Below are 14108 nucleotides of genomic sequence, written 5' to 3' on the forward strand. Positions count from 1 at the left end.
TCCACACAAGGCCTTGTGGGTTTCCCACTTGCAATACTGTAGTTTTGATATGATTTTGTCATTTCATAACCCAACAGTTGAATAAGTGAAGTGGAAATACTACAAATCAAGCCATTCATGCCACAGTCCCTTTGCAGTACACTCCTAAGTGGAGTTACCCCCTTCTAAATACATTAACCTCAATGGGTTTAGAAGGGTGTAATTTGGTTCAGGGCTGCACTCATCTTAATTTTAACTACTTTTAACTTCACTTGTCTGTGGACCAAGATATCTACAATGGCCTCTTGTAACACATTAAAACCTGATTTCATCCATTAAAGAAATATATCCAAATAAAATGTATGGAAGTTTTAAAATATTATGGACATGCAGGTATTTACTGCTTAGAAGCACCTTGTAATTTATTGTTTGATGTTTTCCTCCAAACAATAGCAACAAATTTTGTTCACAGACCAAGCATACAACATCTCACAAAAATAATCAGTTCTTTTTTAAAAAAAAAAAAAACTATAATGAAAAATGTCTGAAAAGTTTTAAATAATTATCCCTTCTTAATTCCCATTTCTTAACATAGCTCTTTTGGGTGACTATGTTTTGTGTGAAACCTATCCTGAACTGTATGCTTTAAACATAAACAGCTGCTTCTTACCTGGACATCGCTGTTCGCTACACCGCCTAACTTCCTCTCCAGTTCCTTCACATTGTTGTCCAGTGATAGCTGCTCCTTGACATATCCTTATTCGCTTCTCCCAGCCACCATCACATGACTTGGAACACCCACTCCAATGGCCCCAGTGATTCCACTGACCATTAGCTGTTTGGAAAAATGGATACTGAAAGTTCCACGATAACAAATGTTAAGATACATAAAGGAGTGGAACCCAATCAACTGTAAACCAACCCAATATGTTTTATTTATTTATTTATTATCACTTATCTTATTTCCCTTGCCCAGCTTCACTGTCCTTACAGCCCAACACACTTAAAAAAAAACTGGCTGATGCCAAGTATAAATGTGTATAGGTTTAAATTAATTACCCTTTGTAATAACATATAACGAAAAATGGCAAAGTACAACAGACAAATAGAGGACTATGGGCATGTTCCTCTCAAAGTTAGCATTTTTAATTCCCATTAATTTGAAACGGAAAGAGTTAGGCATGTGTTTTTAAATCTACCTTTGAAATCAATGGACTTTAATGTGATTAGATTTGGCAATATTGTGTCTCATCTCTGGTAAAAGCAAAGAGAATGACATTCATGAAATCATACTACTTTCCCATATAAGTAAATGTGGACTGCTGGTAACTGCACTTTCATAGTATATCATGAATACATAAAAACACAATCACTAGTTATTTTCATTTAAGCTGCTCTTCTAAAGCTTCTAAAGCTTCAATATACTCTTTGTACTGTGGCCCCGGTCACACGGAGCATTTGACCCGCTGAAGGCACGATACTCCTGCGGATTTTCCGGGCGTGATCTCACCAGAACATCTGGGAAGCATAGCACTCCTGTGGCCAAACCGCTGCAAGCCGCCGAAACCGCATAGTTAAAAGCTACCAGGATTGACCTACCAGCAAATGGTTTGCCACAGGCTGCTTCTGGACTCCTGTGGTGTGATCGCGCCGGCATCCTCTTTGCTGCGCGTGCCAATGGTGGAAGCCCCGGTGTGGTGCCGTCAAGTCTGATCGCCTAATCACGCATCAGATTGCGACGGGGCAAAGAGCCACGCTTCCCCCCCCCCGCGTTTTCTGGCCCGTGTGACTGGGGCCTGTATTTCTTTTCTTTGCACATCTATTATGCTTTTTTTCTCAGTATGATTTTCATTAATACCTTTGTGTTGTACAGCTCAATAAAAATATTCATATTAAAAAGACTAAGGAAAAATCCCTATATCTATTTATAATAGTCGAAGAAATTACTGTTTGTAGCTTTTGCCTCATTCTGAAGATAACTCTGTATTTTAAATTTATCAAATGCTTTTCTATAAATATTTTTAAACGTTCCCAAACTGTTACATTTGTGAAGTAAATCAGAGCCATTCTATAGACAGCTATCTGTAGCACTGAATCATATAGTTAAAAAAGCATGCTAGATTTCCCCATCATTTCATTGGTTGGTGGTAAGTCTTAGGTTTAGTATAAAGGGACATGGATCTAGCCATAGTTTAATTTCAGTATTTAAAACATACTTACATCACATGTTGACATTAATGAAACTTACAAATGGTTCTTTTTGGCTGGACTTAATGCGCGCACACACACACCCCAACCTTCAGAACAGTTAAGTGTGTTCACATCATTCTCTCAAGAATGACTTAAGGAAGAATGAGGGGAAATTTTCCCTTAGCAGAAAAAAAATAGGCATCAAATTGTCACATATGACAGACCATCAGACATGGCCTCTTTTAACTCTTCTATGAACTGAAACCTTTTATCCCTGAAAGAGCCTTATGTACCTGTGCATTCAGGGTTGTAACACTCCCTGCTTTCAGCCCATGGACCTCTGCACTCCGAGCCTCCATGGGCAGCTGCTGTGCATTGTCGACTTCTCTGCTGTGTGCCATTGGAACATGTCACTGAGCACTGACTCCAAGCACTCCACTCTTGCCATTGTCCATCAACTATTGCAACACACACAAAATAGAAAGACAAGTACAACCCATATTACCAGCAAGAACCAGCTTGAACCCTTTCTACGAGCTTGCACTTATTTTCAAATAAGTACACCAGAAAATAAAACATCAGGGTACAGCCCAGTCTTCCATGGATGTCACTGGAGGCAAACCCATAGGGTTGAAAGCAACCTGTTCCCTCTAGCACACATGAACTATACTGTGGAAGGCTGGGGCAGGTAAAAGTTAAGTAGGACTGGATCACTGTAAGAGATGCACACGCTGGCATTCTAGTCTATATAACAGACTAGAAATAATGTCCGTTGCGGAAATAAATACAACGGGATCTAGAAAGAGGCTCTGGGAGAGTGCTCTGGCTTTGGGCAAACAGTGTCAGTTTCCTGTGGCGACCTCGGCAGGGTTTAATGACAGAGTCCACTGTTTTCTCCAGAGGGACTGATCTGTGCTACCTGAAGACCATTTGTATGTTTGAGTTATCTGTAGCCCTCACCTGGAGAGTGGTAACCATTGTTACCCATTCTCCTCTCCCCTATGAGGTATGTTATGCAACTGAAAATTCCAACTGCCTTGCGGGGGGGGGGAGTTTGAGGTGTGGAATGGAGTGAAGTCCAATCAGCTTCCATATGCAAAAGACCAGGTTGTCGCAGCAGTTGTGGTGTGGGCGGGACCCGGGCTTTGCCTTCTGATTGGTGGCGATATATGCTGAGGAGCAGTGCCATCAGCCATACACTAAGGGAGTGCATTTTAGAATTAGAACTTTGGCACCCACTATTCAATTATATATAAGGAGAGATACACCTAAAGAAGAGAGGGACTTGCTGGGCTTACTTTGATCCTGGCTGATTTCACACTAGAGGATCACGAAACTGCGGAGGAAATCGGGCAAAGCTGCAGGTCAAATGCAGCCCCGCAGCTTCGGTTGTGAAATTGTGAAATTGACCAATAGTATCAGGGCAAACGGTGGTGCAACATCGAGGCAGCTCTAGTGCAAAATCAGCCCCTGTCTTTAGATACAGCAGCACCCATGGAAAATAGGGTTTCTTACCATTTCTGAATGTCATGCAAAAATAGGTGAGCATTACTCTGTGTATACACAATATCTAATGTGTAAGAGAAAATGTATAGGTCATACCTGGAAGCAAGCCATGTCAAATTTGGTGGAAATTGTTTTTAGCAAGCATGCCTCAGATTGATCTGCATGGTTGTGGGGTTCCCTAACATTTTTTCCTCAACACTTTATCAAGAATGTATTATAAATGTAAGGTATTATTGCATGTTTCCTGTCTCCTATTTATTCTTGATCCTGCAACTGATACATGCAAATGGCTAGGTTTGCAGCTACCCCCCCGTCTTTGACACCACATCTCATTTTCAGCTAGTAAGAGTGACATTTCCTCCTCCCACCTCAGTCACTCTCAGTTTCTGTGGCTAAATACCCTTCCTCATGAACAGGGGCACACTACACAATATGTTTGGCCACAATGCAATTTTTTATTCCCCAAAGCCAGGCAGTACCTGCAGGAAAAGTTGTTTTCCAAGTATCCCAGGGCCCAATTTCAATGGGTACCATCACACAACGGAAGAAGGGACTCCTGCCTTCCCCTTGAGCTGCTTTCCTGACTCAAAATAGCCTTGGGACATTACATTGTAATGGACCATTGGGAAGTGGGAAAACACTGAAGATGGTAGAAGCCTCTCTTCCCCCAGGACAAGGGTCCCAATCCAAATCAGGCCCTGCAGTGCTTGAAAAGTAAGTTGCTGGGAATGTGAGTCTCATGGCCAAACGTCTCCTTTAGTTTGGCCTGCACAGTTCATGCTGTAACGTACCTCTGGAAATAAAGTCAAGTGTCTTACTTTGAAGCCCCTGTAGCAGCAAGAGATGTAGCTGGTGAGGTAGGGTGGAAGACAGTACTCCTCCACAGTTGAAGGTGACTGTGGAGGATGAAGTAATCCTTTTTCTTACTGATTCTTTCAGTTACCAACTTACAAACCATAGGAACACCATTTAGGGCATGAAGACCAAAATGGCACCAGGAGCAGGATAACACATGGACCCAACTGCAACACAGTCATGTCTCTACTCCTGCCCAGATACTCCACTAGTGACAATGCATTGTACTGGCATGCAGGACAATTGCCATGAAGTACAGGGGATCTAAAGGTTCAGTTAGAGCTTATCCATTAGGCTAGTCAAGTGCCTTAGGATTTTCTTAAATGGAATAAGCCATGGAAGGGAACTTCCCAACCTCCCACCTCCTGCTGCAGACTGCCATGCTCATGGATTTCCACTTCAAACAGTTGTGAGTCCCTTGGAAACAGCACAAGAATGAAGCAGGAATCTGCAGGATGATGCAGGAAAAAACCCTCCTTTCTTTAAGCAGAACTACTTTCTACAACAGCAAAGGCTAGACTCTATAAACCAGATGATAACTAAGCCAGATAAGTAAAGTAATTTATGTTACTATGTGTTCTATATTTGCTAATGTGAAATTAGGGTGTACTCTTACCATAGTACACTGTCCTTAAAATTACTGAACTTACTTCCAAGTAATGGGTTGGATCCAGACTAATGCTTCCACAGGCACAAGGATTTGTGTTCACATAACATGATTCTCCCTCCCCCATCTTAATATGGCAGCCTGACATGCCATCAAAATCTTGATTGCCCTCGCCTCAAGGAGGGGGGCATTTTGGGCTGCCATTGGAAAGGGGAAATTGTGCCCTATGAACAGAAATTCTTGTCCCTATGGAATTGTCTAGTAGTTGGTCCAAGCCTATATGTTTAAGACTGTACCATGCAGCTGTAATAAAATTTTAGATTATATATTAGGTGAAAAAAATAAATGATTAAATGTTTCTGATAAAGAGGAAATAGCAGGATAAAAAAAAGGAATGGATACAACAAATGAATCATTAAAATCATGGCTGTGAATTAACACTGTATGTTTACACATAGGTCAACAGCAATGACCTTTTGTCCATCTAATATAATAATTTATGTAATGACTTAGGAGATGTACAACATGATCACGCAATCAGGCATTCAGATAAATGGAAGGGTTATTTACATGTTGAGAAGGAACTTGTGGGAGACACATAATCACACACATATTTTTATACATTTAACGTTGACTATCATCCATGGAACTATAGCTATGTCTTAAAATTGCAGCACCATATGACATCACCTGGCTATCTGGATGCAGGGACACACAGTTCATCAGAATGTCTCATAACAATGTCTATCAACTGAAGACTAAACAAGACAACAATATTTTGATTCCACTGAAAATTGAAGAAGTCTTACTTTCGAAATATGGACACTGACAGAACCTGCTTATGTTGTAGCCTTCCATAAAGCCCCCCTCCCTCCAAAAAAAGTTATGTTTTCATTCTTTCTATTTCAGATCCACAGCAGTACGATGTTAAGAAGAGCAGGGCAGGCCAAACGATACTTATAGTGTCTGATTTGTGAAATATGATTATGCATTGTGAAATTGGTTGAAATGAGTGATTATGGAGTCATCCAATATTTCTGAGATAATGTACTGCACTGTAGTTACTTATCAACCAATGAAGTCTTTTGTGTACACTTGACCTGTGCATCTTTCTACTTTACTAGCCAAATGGATCAGATACTAATTTTGTATTGTTCTAAATCCACTACTGGTGATGGTTGCTCTACTGAAGAGATCCTTAGAGCACATTATTACAAGCAAAGCACTTTAAAACATTAATTTGATTTGGGAGAAAAGTCACTGGAATGACAAAACTTGAACAAGGGAGATTCTGATTAGTTTTATTGCACTGCTGGTCAATTGGCCGTAATAATAAATTTGATTTGATTTGATTTGATTTGATTAGTATTCCCACAGTAGGTGACACACAGGCTGTCATTCACATTTGAATGCAATAATGCTTATTGTTCAGGTATACTCTGGAGTAGCCAGTAGAGTCCTTCCTTAAAGGATTATATTCCCTTGGCCATCCTACTGGCTCAATGGTAGAACAAAATCATGAACAGAACTGCTTCTATCTCAGTAGCCTGGTCTCATGTCCTAACATACTCCATATAAATTAAACAGATTTATTGAATACCTCCACTGGCACGGTCTGTACAATAAACAGATCTTCATAAAGAAGGAATAGATAAATAGATCTGTTTATTGTACAGACCGTGCCAGTGGAGGTATTCAATAAATCAGGAATAGATAAATAGATCAGAAAAAAGATTTTTTTACAATTCTTTTTATACCACAGTGTTTCCTGTTTTACTCAGACTGTACATCCTACAGACCGTGGGACAAATAAGTGCTTGAAGCTTTGATCTTTTGTATCTCTCCTTCTATCTCTCCTTCTCCCAGCAGCCTGAGACCTACAAAAAAGCCGATGCTCAGAGTTCAAGGGATTGGACTCTTCCATGTCTCCTCTATTCCTCTATCCTTCCACTCTCCTTGGCAAGACTGAAAACATCCACTGCTGTGACATGCATGCATGATACTTCAGTTGCCATTCGGCAATCAATGGTGCGCGTGCTCACACACACATATAAAAGCCTTAGTGGACAGGATTCATCTTTGTACAACAGCAACCCCTCCCTACCAAAGTCATGTCACAAGCTGCTTTAGGATATCTCACTTGTTTGAAAAATGCCTTTTTGTGCAATATAACAGGGGGCTTTGGAAAAAATGAGCTCAAAGCACTCCATGTGCAGTTTTGCAGATACCACTTTTACATTTTAGGGGTTAGCAGTCAGATACCTTGCACAGCAGAGCACCATCCCTATTAATGCTCTCAGAATATCACAATCATACCCCTTTCTTGTAGATTTTAAGCTGAATGAGTGCGCACGTGCGCGCATACACACACACAACAAAAATGAATGAACAAAGGAAACCACAAAGGAACTACACTGACCCCACCCAAGTAAGCAACAAACAGTTGTTTTTTTTAAAATATATATATATATATTTATATATGTATATATGTATGTATGTATATGCTCACCAGGGCAAAGAGCAATATTGCAAGGCTTATGTTGTGTTTCAGGTCCATCACATGATCTTCCCCCATATTGAGGAGGTATACACGACCTTGTTCTAGTTCTTTGGCCTCGACCACAAGTGAATGAGCACAAACTCCAAGGTGACCACTCCTCCCAAACTCCATGTACTGTAATAAAGCAAAGAGGCTTTAACAAGAAAAAGAAAAAGAACATGACTACCCAAGAGTGTTCAAAACAAACATAGTAAAGTTGTTAAAGAAATTACTTAGCCAGCATCAGAGATTAGGTGAGAAACAACATTTGTACCATTCAAAAATAGTAATTAATGAAACTTTAGAGTACTTGGGAGATTAAGGGAAGAACTAGATATGACAAGATTGATCTGTAATCAAGACCTTTGCAGTTTTTTTTTTTAAAACCACTGCAGCTACAGAAGGGGAGAATCAGTTCAGGGCTACATGTGAAGAGGAGGGGTAAGCCCTTTAAAGCTTCTGTGGCATTGCTGTGATCTAAATTGCTCTGCTGCCATTTTCTTAAAGTGCTTTGTGCCACAGAGATGAAGATACATGGGGATTTGGTAGTGCCTGTACCTTTTCCTCCATAGCAGCTTCTGTAAAATAGCACATGGTTAAACCTGAATTCCTCTAGAACTAAATAAATAAAACTAGGTGGCCATGTTGGTTCACAAAAAAATGCACATTGTGTTGTGCTTATTTTTCCACAGTGCACACATTGCACACCATGTGTTGTGTTATTTTGGTTGGTCTTACGTAAAGATATTACATGAGTTTTGTTTCTAGATTTTCCTATAGAAATGTGCACTGATCCAATCTGAGCTACTTCCTTCGGTTGCTTCATTAAAGAGAGAGAGAGAGAGATCTTGATCATTGATCTCCAGTGTCACAGTTTGGCTCCAACACTGAGCATGAATGGAAGTCCAGGCTATGACTGCACTCTGCAATCTTACCCACTGTGCATACAAACAGTCAATTGAACTTGCAACACTAGTAAGTATGGACAGAATCACAGTCCCTCAAGGCAATCTAGAGGTCTGTGCATGCGCCAAAACACTTCTGTGTACAGGGTATTCCTTTCATTAAACTAAAATCTTCAGATCTACAGGCACAAAGGAAAGGTGGGGAAAATTCAGCTTCTTCCACTGAAATGATGGGGACTCCACTGTGTTTACAAAGTTCCATGGATGCACTGAACCTCCTGGACCTTAAATACATCACTGTATATGTTTGTTTGCTTTTTTAATTATCATCATCATCATCACTGTAACAAAGACTTATTTGGAATAGCCATTGTGAGGTCAGTTTCACGTCACATAAAGGAATTGTGGATTGGACCCCACTTAATATTTCTGCATGCATTCCCATCAATTCTCCCCCGCATGAATCTCCATACAGCCCTCCAGAAATTCCTAGAGTTCCCCAGTACTCAAGGAGCAGCATTTAAGGGGGCATTTTCAGCTGCAGTGGGAGGGAGAAGGGGAAATTGAGCTTCCATGGATTAAAATCCTTCAATTTGTGGAAATTTTAGGTGGGATCTATGCCTGTGTGGTAAACACACAACAAATTTGTTAACAGCTGGATGTCTGGTCATGAGACAAGAAGCGATCATTCACATCCTTTAATAGCACACTGACCTTTTCACTTCTTTACCATATGTTTGACGAAACAAATACAGATTTACTGGCCTCAGCCAATTCTGACTAAGAAAATTTTGGGGGATCATGAATTAAAATAAAGTTTATGACAATGAAATGTTTATGTAAGGCTTTGATAAAAGTTTTATGCATGACTCTTTGGTATTGTCTGATTTAGTTTTAGCTTACTATATTTCCTAAAAATGCTTAACCTCATATACTTTTTAAACCTAAATTGGTAAATCAGATGCAAACACCATTATATATTATATGCATATTTCTGTATTAATTTACACACTATTAGTATATCTATTAAAGCAATGGACACAATCAAGAGAATGTTATACTTGCCTAAGTCCCACTGAAATAAATAGTGAGAGGGAGAGTTAAACACAATTTTATTGGGACAATAAGACCTGTTTTCACCAACATAGTAAATGTATCCCTGGGCTCTGTGGCTCTATCACTTAAGACCACACATACGTATTCACATTACTAAATCATTCTCAATAAAAAACAAAAATTCTCTCTGCACAGAAAATTAGTTGCCACGGAGAAGATCATGGTCTCCATTTCTGTTTGCAGAGAATTATGTGCGTGTGTGTCCACGAGTGATGCAATATTCAATCATGTGAGCCCCACCAGTTTTTGCTTCTTCTCAGACACAGGATTATGATTTCAGTGAGAACAAAGCAAGAAATAAAAATGCCTAACACCCTTTGGTTGGTGTCAGGTATCTTCACTAATTATGATGAAACGATCCCTGCAAGTCTTCTCTCCTTTTGTGTCATTTGACCTATAATGATTATTTTCTATTAAAAGAAGCATAACCTAACAAGAGCAGGCACAACATCAGGGGCAGATTATATACAAAATACTGTCAGACCCTGACATAAGAACAGTTATGTTGAAATAAATGTTGTTAAGCTTTACGGTACCATTGGACTGTGTTTTATTTTACTCCAAGAGGTCATTGTGTGTAACCTCTCAAAGGAACACTGACGGAAGGATCAAGAGTTAGCTCTAACTAAACTACTGTTACAGACCACACACAGTGGAATAGGGTCATATTTATTTACCAAGCCCCTGGGGCGATGTTTTCTACGCACATCTAATGTGATCACTGCATGTAAAGCTGATAGTTAATTATTGTTACCTCCCAAAATCTAAGTGTAAAGATCATGTGCTATTGGGCCTATACACATTGACTCAATATTGGTATATGTCAGTTACATGCTTTATCCAAAATGCATGATTCAAGTAAATCCAGAGGTGGGTTTGGGGAGGACAGGATTATCCCATTGATTCATCAGTCTTTTTATGACATAAATAGTCCTGAGCTGATAATATGGAAATAAACAGAAACACATCAAATAATGGGAGAATATAGGATCCTATCCTCATTTTCTTTGAATTTATCTACCATAATCCATTGAAATCATTTTCTATGAACACACCATGTTCACTGACAAAGGTGGAGCATGATTTTAGCTGTTGGAGGGAAATCTCTGAAAAGAACAATAAATTCTATGGAGTTTGTGCAGCAGTGAGATTTCTTTTTCTTTTTTTCTAACTGCCCCTAAGGGCAGAATTTTATTAGCTTTTTTAACACAATACAATACCATACAAAAAGTTTAACATACAAACAATAAAACAAAACGTACACACATAACGTTAATGGGAGTAGTAAATTTTAATAATTAGTACATTAGTTATGCTTAAATATAAACAATATTTTTTTTAGTTTGAGAGAGAGAGAGAGAGAGAGAGAGAGAGAGAGAGAGAGAGAGAGAGAGAGATATTGAAAGCAACAATATGATTAGTTATGCCTAAATATAAACAATATTTTTTTAGTTTGAGAGAGAGAGAGAGAGAGAGAGAGAGAGAGAGAGAGAGAGATATTGAAAGATTGAATTTATACCCCGCCCTTCACTACCCAAAGGTGTCTCAGAGCGGCTTACAAACTCCTTTCCCTTCCCCTCCCCACAACAGACACCCTGTGAGGTGGGTGGGGCTGAGAGAACTCTGACACAAACTGCTCTTTTTCAAGGACAGCTGTGCCAGAGCTTGCGACTGACCCAAGGTCACATCAGCAGGTGCAAGTGGAGGAGTGGGGAATCAAACCCGGTTCTCCCAGATTAGAGTCCGCACACTTAACCACTACACCAAACTGGCTTTATATGATGTAAGTATATCTCATTGCAGTTCTATCTTGTGGGGTTATATAAGTATACTTTATCTTGTAAGTCGTCTTTCAGTTGTATCTGCCTAAACATAATTATTGTACCAGTTATAAAATCGTGTCCAAGTATTCTGGAATGTAGAGTTCGAGAGACCTTTCATTAATAAAGTCAATTTATCCATTTCAGCTACTTCTAAGACTTTGTTTATATATTCTTGTTTTGTGGGTGTCTCTGGTGTCTTCCAATATTTGGCATATAAAATTCTAGCTGCAGTGGTTAAATATACAGTAAGATAGCGATCATCTTTATTAAAATCTTTCGGTAGAATGTTTAGTAGTCATACTTCCGGTGTGAATGGTATAGCCATACCTAACACTTTTTGAGTCATTTCATGGATCCATATCCAGTATTTTTTACTTATTTCACAATGCTACCACATATGATAAAACAAGCCCACCTTATTTTCACATTTCCAACACTTATTTGAACATTTACTGTCATATTTCGCTACCCTCTCTGGTGTTACATACCATCTATAAAACATTTTATACACATTTTCCTTATAAGCTATAGCTTTTGTGATTTTTATATTTTTCCTCCACATTTGATCCCATTGTTCTAAATCAATATTGTGACCTATATTTTGGGCCCATTTAATCATATTTACTTTAACTGTTTCCTCCACCATCATATCATTAAGTAGGAGGGTATAAGTTCTTTTTATGAATTTTTGGTCAGTAGTTATCATGATCTTTTCAATCTCCATCAAGTTTTCATGGAAGCCTATTTTCTTGTCTTTAGACTATCTAGATTCTATTTGGGCTTTTTGACACCACGATAAATTGTTTAGTGGTTTCAGTTCATTCTTAGAGTCTAAGATATCCTGGTATCGTTTTGGTTTCTCTTTCTCATAAATATTCAGTAGCGTAAATGCTTCCAAAGGAGCAATCAATTTTGAGGTTTTTATTTAAAAATGTTTATGTATACTTTTCCAAACTTTCAGTAAAGGTGCTCGAAGCCAGTGTTGTTTAAAATACTTTTGTGTAGACGCCTTCCCATACCATAGAAACGCATGCCATCCCAACATAAGGTCATGACCTTCTATCTTTAATATTCTCTTGTCCTCTAGAATAATCCAGTCCCTAATCCAAGCTAATGCTGCAGCTCTATAGTATAAGATCCAGTTTGGAAGTCTGAAGCCTCCTCTTTCTTTAGTCTCTTGTAAGGCCTTCAGTCTTATTCTGGGACGCTTCCTTTGTCAAATAAATTTCAAGACTAACTGGTCCAGGTCTTTAAAAAAAATTGATTTTGCAAAATGGGAATTGTCTGGAATAAGAATATCCATCTAGGAAGAACATTTATTTTAATTAGTGCAACTCTTCCCATTAGAGATATCTGTAAATTTTTCCATTTTTCTAGATCTTGTTTGGTTATCTTCAAAATTCTTTATAATTGTTTTCTTGTAAGGCACTAAATTTATTTGTCATCATAATTCCCAGATATTTTTTTTCTTGTACCCAGAAGTTGGAAGTTTCTTGTAATTGTTCCTTCTGTTTTATACCCATATTCTTGGTCAAAATCTTAGTTTTATTGATGTTCACTCTCAATCCTGCTACTTGTCCGTAGTCTTGGAGTTTCTCTTTCAGGTTAAATATAAAGGTTATCGGGTTCTCTAGAATGAATACTAAATCATCCGCAAATGCCAATAGCTTAAACTCTTCTCCTCTCATCTTAAATCCAATAATCTGTTTTTCATTTCTGATTGAATCGTTGAGTATTTCAAGTGTGAAAACAAATAAGAGTGGTGAAAGAGGGCAACCTTGTCTCCTCCCTTTTTGAATTTCAAAGTTTTGGGTCCGATCTCCATTAATCATAACAGATGGTCTCTTATGAGTGTAGTTACTCCTCTTTTCTTTTTCTCCTTATCTGATGTTATGAAAATTTTGCCAAGTCCTTTTACTTGTAAATGTTTTTCATCCATTTTTTTGATATGTGTCTCTTGAAGACATATTATATCCAGTTTTTGCTTTCTGAGTTGGTGGAATATTCTCCTTCTTTTCTGTGGTCCATTTAAACCGTTCACATTCACTGATATAATTTTTATTTTGCCTTTATCCATCTTGGTTCCGATTCTGTTGTTTCTGTTTTTCTCTTGTCAGTTGTCTTGTATTGACTGGTGATTTCCTTGCTGTTCCAGGTCTTCTTGTTCTCTGTGATTTCCTGCCAGTTGCCGCCGCACCTTGTTGAATTTCTTCTTCTTCCTCTTCCTCTCCCTTCTCTTCTCCCTCTTCCTTCCCTTCTTGTTCTATTAAAAGTTCATCTCCATAGGTTTTAAGGAAGTCTTCTGTCTTAAAGATTGATGTTATTCTGTGTTTTTTTACCTTTGAAGGTAAAAATCAAACCTTCAGGTAGGAGCCATCTATAGTTTATAGTGTTGTTTCTCAGCAGTGTTGTCAAGTTGGTATATTCTTTCCTCTTTTCTCTAACTCTTCATAGAATTTCTTTTAGAACATTTATTTCTGTCTCATTCATCATCAACGATGAGGCATTCCCTTCTCTTAATATCGTGTCTCTAACAGCCCTCTTGTGGAAGCGAATTTGCACCTCTCTTGGTAGTTGAAATTGCCTTG

At 38.6% G+C, this 14108-nt stretch overlaps 1 protein-coding gene across 1 annotated transcript in view; it reads right to left on the reverse strand.

The window, feature by feature from the left end:
• Positions 1–14108, reverse strand: part of LOC107105868 (adhesion G protein-coupled receptor B3) — a 436732-nt gene that overhangs the window by 145912 nt on the left and 276712 nt on the right. The window contains exons 4-6 of the mRNA XM_015405914.1: positions 7647–7811; positions 2463–2627; positions 650–814 (exon numbers count right to left, since the gene is read on the reverse strand). Of these exons, the coding sequence (XP_015261400.1) occupies positions 650–814; positions 2463–2627; positions 7647–7811 (495 nt within the window). The remainder of the gene's footprint in view (positions 1–649; positions 815–2462; positions 2628–7646; positions 7812–14108) is intronic.

The sequence above is a fragment of the Gekko japonicus genome, unplaced genomic scaffold (genome assembly GCF_001447785.1).
Source record: "Gekko japonicus isolate JY-2015 unplaced genomic scaffold, Gekko_japonicus_V1.1 scaffold260, whole genome shotgun sequence".
Classification (NCBI taxonomy): Eukaryota; Metazoa; Chordata; class Lepidosauria; order Squamata; family Gekkonidae; genus Gekko; species Gekko japonicus.